The following is an 8175-nucleotide window of genomic DNA, read 5'->3' as shown; positions in this document are numbered from 1 at the left end:
CCCACCACAAACCTCAAAGGTATTTTATTAAAAAACTTTCTATATTGAAAATATGAATGATTTATAAATTATATATCCTGAAGTTTTCTTAAAGGATGTTAACTTTCTGTGCAGGTAAAGACACCTATTATCGGTTGAGACGGATAATGACACAAATATTTATTAAATTTTACATTTATTTTTGCTTAACTCATGATACTTTAATTTCTTTTTATATTTCAATCATTTAAATTTGATATATTTTAGTTATTTTACCAATAAACAATTGAAAGAACTAATTTTCTTAAATATTTTTATTATTATCTTGTGATGTATGAATCTTTCATTTTCAAAAATACCAAATTAAATTATAATTAAAAATGAGATTATTGAAATAAAATAATTAAAATTTTATGAATAAAAAGATAAATGCATATTATTATTCCTGTGCTAATTCAGTGGCTGAAAGGCATAATATTAACGCACATGCATTTTCCTTCTATAAAACGTATCAATTTGAGTACATGGAAAGAAATCAATTGATTAATTTAAATTTGGTTGTGCGCATTGCAATAACAAGATTTTAGGTAATTTAATAATAAAAAGGCAGAAATAGTCACTAGCTTCCAAATTGGTCTATTGGATCCCTATAAATTCGAATTGCATACTTGAGCAACACATTATACCATTTTACTAAACATCACAGCAAGAAATAGAAGTGAAAAAGAAATTTAAGATGGTGAAGGCAAAGATCATTTTCGTTCTTTCGTGTATGATGCTGCTGTTGAATTTATCCACTGTTCATACTCAAGGTAAAAACAATTCTTGTATAGCTATTCTTTTAAATTTTTTTTGATAAATTTAAACTCTGACGTTCGCTCTTGCCAGTAATCTAACAAACCAAATACGAACGAGCCAATTCCTGAATAATTGGCAATTCAAGCATTCGTATGTGGAAAAAATGGCTAAAATTAGTTTTATTTTGATACAACGCAGGGGATGATGATATAAAATGGTGCCCTAAGCAGGAGATATTCGGAGGAGGATCCTGCCCAGAATGGGGGCCGCGTTATCAATGCTTTCTTGACTTTCTAGGGAAGTACGGAGCAAGTAGTATGCCAAAGAATTGTGAATGCCAATCTTCAGGAACTGATAAAAGATTGTGCACTTGTGACATTGTTTGTTCACAATTTTAGTTCAAAAAATTGCCAGAGCAGCAACAAGTTTTGGTATTTACTAGTTTGATGGGTGTTTCATCCACAATAATTCTCAAAGGTTTGCAAATTATATGTGGTCACAGCCTGAAAAAGAAATTTCCTTTTTTGCCCTTATTTATTTCTTTATCTGTAGATGATTTCTGATTTGTTTTTGGTTATCTACCCTTGGTCAGTTTTAGCTGTTTTTATTTTTTATTTTTTTATTTTTTATAGAATAGATGCTTTTGACGGACAAGGGTGATAAATATCAAAATAAATTAATATAGGGTGCAAAAATTCGAAAATAAATTTGTCACGACCCCACCCGTGGGCCCGTGACCGGCACTAGGGAATGGGTAGGCTTAAGGCCACCGAAACCCGTAGTAAGCCTGACACTCAACGATTTAAACAAATCTCATCTCAAATTTATATTATTAAAGCCACAATTTATCTTATGACTACATTCTACATAAATACTTGATGCGGAAAAACTAGGCGAGACCTGAAACTCAGAAAATTTACAACTGATACATCTACTATTACTACTGCGGAGAATCTAAGATTTATCAATTTACATACCAAATCAAATACATCACCCGATGATGAAGGAGTCGGATTCTTTGAATAAGAGTCGCGAGAGGACTCCGAATCAAAAAAGAAAATGCGGTCTCAGAGTGAGTTAAAATCAAATAATCTGAGAACTATTGCATTCTTCTCAGAAAACATAGATTGTTCAAATCAGTATATCAAACCATGCACATAAATACAATCCATATTATAATCATACCATAATAAATAAATAAATGAATAAATAAAAATATATTTCTACTTTTACGGGACGAGTGGCTCGGTGAGAACCCTAACCCCAAATTCTAACGACCATTTTGGCTCTCTTAATCCAATAAGATCGCCCGAGAGCAATGCTCGACCGGGGACCTTACTTCCAGTCACTTAAGTATCCAAATAAGTCGGCGCCCCCAAGAGCAATGCTCGACCAGGGACCTTACCTCCCGTGAATTTACACAAATCGGCCTAGAGAGCCATGCTCGACCAGGGCAAACCCATAAAAAAATCCGATTACATGTCCATGATCATTACCGGCAGTCGATGTAACCCATCGAGCGGCATGTTCTACGAAAGCCACATCCCCAAATCGAAATCATCACATATAATAAATATCATTGTATAATGAAATCATTCAACCATATCAAAATAACAATTAACAATTAAGAGTATGACATCAGGCAACTCATGTGGAAAACTGACTATATTTGGTATTATTATAACATTACTATAATAATACTTATATTATCTTCATTAATTAATAATCCAGGTAGAATTATTTACATTGCGATACTAATAACCAAATTAAGCATAAACTTCCAAAATAGCATATTAAAATCAAACTTAGCAATAGTGCAATGATTAAATGACTTTAACTCACAGAATTGGGCGACCTCCTAGCTCTGCTCTGGTGCCTCGGTTGGAGCGAGCCGAACAAACGGACAATCTAGTCACGGAAAACAATTTATCAAAACGCTGAAACAATCGATCTTTAATCCTAGGTCTAGACTCATGGGGTGTATGCAAGAATCTCGACTCGGGAGAATTCTCACCGAAAATCCCGTGAGAACCTCCCCAACAACACGAACATTACCCCCCGTAAAAACGGGTCCAGGACCTGCCAGAAGAACACTTCAAATATCCAACAATTTAAACAATGGGAGTCGGGTCCCCAAACTTCACTATTTCCCGACTCCGCCACACAACACAAAATACGAGGCATGCAAACCGGACAATTATTTTTGACTCACAAATATCATCAAATACTCAATATAATCCAATAAACACAAATTTATAATCAAAGGATTTCCAAGATCAACGGGAAAGGAGTCCGATCGACGATCCGAACACACCATCGGACTCACAACGGCCGATGGCGATTCCCACTTTCAATTTTTCGATCCGACACCCGATCATCCGGGAGAAATTTACGGACGATCACGACCGTCGATTTACAAGCGGGCCCGATCGCCACCAAGTGCCAATGCGAAGCTTGGTGAGGAGAGTCGGGATACGTCCTCCGATCGTCCATCCTCTGGAGCTCACCGGAAAAATCGGAAAACACGGTACGCCACCACTTCGCGAACTCTCTCCTCCGGCCGCCGCCAAAAGGAAGTTTCTCTGGGGGAGTCGATCGCCACCGAGATCGGCCGAACGGCCGCCACACGCGTCGCGATTTCCCTCACCACCCGCCCGATCGTCCGCGGAAGGACACCATCTCTCTCTCTTCCTCTCTCTCTCTCTTCCTTTCTTCTTCCCCGATTTTCTTTCCTTTCAATATCGACATTAGGCCCCCGAACTTTTCCTTATTACAATTTAGTCCCTCAACTTTCTTAATTACTTACAATTCCATCCATCAAAATTCCAATTTAACCCCCAAACTTTTCTTTAGCCTTTCAATTAAGCCCTTAACTAATTAATTTGGGCCAAATCCGAATTATTGAAAATACACAATTACAAAAATACCCCTGACCGACATATTTATTTACAAAAATACCAAGCTCACAAATTTCCATTAAAACCCCATAAAAATAACATTATACTTTCAATCCTTATTCCAAAACTAAATTTCCAATTTAGTCCTAACACACAATTAAATTAAATAATCAATTTCCAACTTAAAATTTAATACTACTAATCAATTATAATACCAATTTTCCCAAAATTCTTTTATAAAAACATCCTTTATAATTTCTTCCATAATTTTCCAGTATATAATTTTACTTATATAAATATGCATTTGGGAAAAATTTGAATAACCAAAATATAATCATTTCTCAAATAATTTACTTGAATAATTTCTTAAAATTTCAAACTAATTGGGAATAGAAAATAACTCATTTATTTGATTAATATTAAATTTTTCATTAAATCATTTCAAATTAAACCCAATAATAATGAAGCTAAAATTAACTTAAATAAAAACTCATTATTAAATATATAAAAATTCCGGGTGTTACAAAATTAAGATAATTTTATTAATTATATTTCAGATGGCAACCAATAGGGTTTTCCAATTTAGGAAATTGATTCTTAGTTTCACAGAAAAGCATTCATCAAGATAACAAATTTAGGGACTTCCATATTTTTTGTATGATTTGATAATGGGGTGTTGATATGATCTTAATATGATCGATTGATATAGTCCCTAGATTTTGGTGAAGAAAAACAGAATGTGAGTAGGTGTTCCCCTTTTATTTTGTGCACTCTTCTTCTTCTTCATCCCTTTTAAAGATAACCTGTAATATCAGGACACAGAGAGGATTTGGAGTTCTGTCCAAAAAAAAAAAAGAAAAAAGATTTGGAGATATAAATATCTCGCTTTACGATTATAAATATTTTACGCATATATATATAAATTAATAAATACTACTTTATCAATAATAAAAATAAAAATTACTATATTCACTGTAATACTACTTAAATTTATAATTCGACAATCAATACATTGCACTCGATCATTATTCTTAACTATTTCTTTGATAATAATAATATTTTGATTATTTTTAATTATAAATTAATTTTTTAATTTTTAATTGAGTCCGATTATGAGAACATCAATAAAAAGATTCTTATTATCAACACTGCAGTTTTATAAAATTTTATGAATGCATCTATAAAAAAAATTCAAAATTCGAAAAACATATAATCAAAAAATTCTTATAAATTGTGTTTTATACAGTTTAGAGTTATAAAACACAAAAGCATCAGTTGGTTGATAATAAAACTTACTTTATATTTTCAAATTATTCAGGTTTAAAAAATTATTTTTTTTGAAAAGGAAGATATAAATAAATAAATAAAAAATCAAAAAATGAATTTAAGACCCACGCAAAATGGGAATCTATATGTGCAATTATTAGAATATGTATAATTTCTTATTGTTATTTGCTCGATAATAGATTCAAGTTGTTAAAATATTTTTAGATGTAAACAATTTAAATTTACAATGGAAGTAACATTAGTTTCAACGGTTAAATTCTTAACATGATTTCCAAGTTTAATTTGTTTACTCTAATATATATAATTATTTTGTAGATTGTAAACGATCAAATTTATTATTATTTCAATTCCAAAGAAAAAAAATTATAATTCCAAGACATGAGTGAAAGTGAGTTATATTAGGTAAGTATCCACAATGGGTAACTGCTATTTTGTTCTGCGGCTCATGATTACTGTGAAGGATCTCCTCCAAGGCACAACAGACATAGTTGAATGTGTAAATGGTAATGTCCATGAATCAATACATAGCTGTGATTCTTAACACTTTTTTTAATCACATGAACTAATAATGATGACATTTGTAAAATTGCTAAACAATTGATTATTTATTTTCCTATACAATTTGACTTCACATCCACTTGGTTGGCAATAGCTTTTCACAGGCCTCCATTTTTGAAGCTTCTGGAACATCTTTGGTACCTTGAATAATAGCAACACCTGAACAGCTTTGTCCAACATGAGCACCTTGAACTTGACTGCAGAGAAAGCAAAGAACTAAAGTATTGCACGTCCTTAGAGAAAATTATATTTATTGTATGTATACATTATGATCATCGTACTTACTTTTTTGGATTTAGTACTGTTATTTGCAATCTCCCTGCCCTCGGATCTAATTGTTTTTCCATTTGCTTGATATTGTCCTAATTTTGCATCATAATGATTGACACCTTTGGAAGATAATTCTTCGTTCAGCCAGTTCTCTGGAGCCTTATAAAGGGGATTGAACATTGGCCTTCTAGGATAATCAAGTTCTTGTTGCAGAGGTTGGGAATTATCTGAAGTCTTATTAAGCATTTTTGCATCATCAAAGTTGGTCCTTGCTTCGACTTCAGGAACAATAACCTTCTCCATTTCTCTATAACTGGCTTCCCTATTTGCCTGAAACTTGTGATCTTGACTTGAATAAGATTTCTGCAAATCAATTGAAAAACACAAGTCACTAAATTGGTAACTTGGGATTGTCAGGTCTTCAGAAGCTGGAGTTGATGCATCTTTATTTTGCGATCTGCTTATTGGACTTGTTAAAGTGCTAGAAATTTGTGTTTCTGTTTGATTTAACCGAAATCGTCCAAATCCACCACTGTCTCTGTCATGGTTCTCTTTAGGGCTTCGCAATCTCTCATCCCATCCGGACACTGCGGTACTATGAGCAACTTCTTGGTCATTACTGTCCTGATGAATTCTTGAAACTCCCTGCAATACTAATTGCATTAGTTCTTTACTTTCAATTCCATAATCTATCATTCGGTTCACCTCCATTGTTGAAGCTGACGAGTAAATAATCTTCCTTGTCAAAGTGTTAGGTGGTGGCACAGGTTGAACTCGTTGGTCAGAAATGGCACAAGAAATATGTGCATCGAACTCGCAGAATCGACACCTATATAGCCAGCCTAAATGAGTTGGTTTATCACATAGATCACAGCAGAAATCATACGGAGACGAAACTTCTATCTTGAGTGTGTGAGGGTGGGAAGTTATTGCAACTGAAAGAGGCAGAGATGAGCATAAAATATGATAGTAAATTCCACATTCCGCGCAGTTGTAGTAGAATCCGGAGACGTTATTTCCACAAGCCTTACACTTAAAGGTGCTATTGGCAGATGGAGGCGAAACCAAGAGGGTTAAATAATGATTTGGATGTGCAGGGTGTCTGGTTTTCCTAGGCATGTTTGAACATATCCTGTGAAGAGAAAATGAGCAAGTTTTACAGTCATAGTAGTCCTTACCGGACAATATTGTTAGGCTGCAACCATAACAGGTAATGTTTCCAGTGGAAGACAAAATGGTGCTTTCCAACAAATGTTGATGGCTGAAATGGTGAAAGGTATGCTTCTCTGCTATATCCATCACTCCTTTTCCATCAACAACTCATTTCACCATGTTTTCCCTTTCCAATTTTTCTTTGCTATCTTCCTCTTGTTATAGCAGTCTTAAAGATTGAAAATATAAAGCTCAACAATGATGCTTGAAGAGAATTGTCTACAAGTCCTGTATAGAATATTCTAATGAAGTATAGAATCTTTTTATTGAAGTATCCGCTAATACTCCAAAGTTCAAGAATTGGTTATGGATCCTTTGCCGCATTAAAATACTTCATAACAAAAAGGACAGAATTTGAAAAGAATGCAACAGAATGAAGACAGAAGGATCCATCTTAAGAAATTCTAGAATGCACGGCCGGCATATATGATTTCCATTATTCAGAAAAATAGGGAAATAAACAAGCATTTTTCCATCTAGCTACTTCTTTTGTTCTTACATATTTTTCTCCATCTTTTGCGAGGGAGCTTAGGAGAATTAAAATAGTATATTTCTGTCAAATATATAAAAGACGGTCTGCCATGGTGCCTTGTAAGTTACATGCAAAATGTAATTTAACTCTCAAAATTACAGAACATTTTGCTCATTTCTCAACACAGCTTAATTTTCTGTGATTATTAACGCCCCATAACATAAATTCGGAAGGATAATTTTGGTTAATACTTGTGGATAGCATTATCCACAAGCGAAAATTGCAAAACTATTAATCTTTAGTATGGATAGCTTTGGCAATATTGCATACAGAAGACTGAAAATTTTAACTGGATACTGGAAGAACAGACTGAACTAGTAAAATTAGGACAATTCAAAGCATTAATTCTAGGAACTCTGATCTGAAATATTGAAAAGGCCCTGGACAATCTCGTCCTATCCTCTCTCCAATCCCAGTAATAACTCATGTTGCCAGAAGTCCAGCCACTCCACTCCCCAACATTCCTTGAGTAAGGCCTGTCAGATTTTGATGGCTAACACCAGGCTGAGTAAAATTCCCTGGATTAGACACATAACTTCCTGTTGGGATTCATAAGTTTGCATAAGGAGCTGAAGGACTAGGATTCATGTAAGTTGTGCTTGTGCACATAGTGGAGCTGTGGGGATCATCATGTTGATGTTG

The 8175-nt window shown here is 33.9% G+C and overlaps 2 protein-coding genes across 2 annotated transcripts; one reads left to right on the top strand and one right to left on the bottom strand.

Moving 5' to 3' along the window:
- Positions 1 to 642: 642 nt before the first annotated feature.
- On the top strand, positions 643 to 1310 carry LOC8267080 (putative defensin-like protein 244). The gene is made up of 2 exons (XM_002530674.4): positions 643 to 791; positions 976 to 1310. Exons 1-2 carry the CDS (start codon positions 716 to 718, stop codon positions 1173 to 1175), a joined length of 276 nt encoding a protein of 91 aa, XP_002530720.1. The 5' UTR covers positions 643 to 715; the 3' UTR covers positions 1176 to 1310.
- A 4030-nt stretch (positions 1311 to 5340) lies between these two features.
- On the bottom strand, positions 5341 to 7381 carry LOC8267079. The gene is made up of 2 exons (XM_015726320.3): positions 5805 to 7381; positions 5341 to 5716 (listed from the first exon to the last, which is right to left on the bottom strand). The coding sequence occupies exons 1-2, from the start codon at positions 7086 to 7088 to the stop codon at positions 5618 to 5620; spliced, it is 1383 nt and encodes a 460-aa protein (XP_015581806.1). The 5' UTR covers positions 7089 to 7381; the 3' UTR covers positions 5341 to 5617.
- Between the last annotated feature and the right edge of the window lie 794 nt (positions 7382 to 8175).

Source organism: Ricinus communis, chromosome 10 (assembly GCF_019578655.1).
Source record: "Ricinus communis isolate WT05 ecotype wild-type chromosome 10, ASM1957865v1, whole genome shotgun sequence".
NCBI classification, from domain to species: Eukaryota; Viridiplantae; Streptophyta; class Magnoliopsida; order Malpighiales; family Euphorbiaceae; genus Ricinus; species Ricinus communis.
This window is presented reverse-complemented; position numbering and strand designations above follow the sequence as displayed.

Bases quoted from the DNA above. Each gene is read 5' to 3' on its own strand.
- LOC8267080 (XM_002530674.4), top strand. From the start codon at position 716: ATGGTGAAGGCAAAGATCATTTTCGTTCTTTCGTGTATGATGCTGCTG. The intron at 792-975 runs GTAAAAACAATT...GATACAACGCAG, and splicing joins ATCCACTGTTCATACTCAAG to GGGATGATGATATAAAATGG.
- LOC8267079 (XM_015726320.3), bottom strand. From the start codon at position 7,088: ATGGATATAGCAGAGAAGCATACCTTTCACCATTTCAGCCATCAACAT. The intron at 5,717-5,804 runs GTAAGTACGATG...CTTTCTCTGCAG, and splicing joins ACAGTACTAAATCCAAAAAA to TCAAGTTCAAGGTGCTCATG.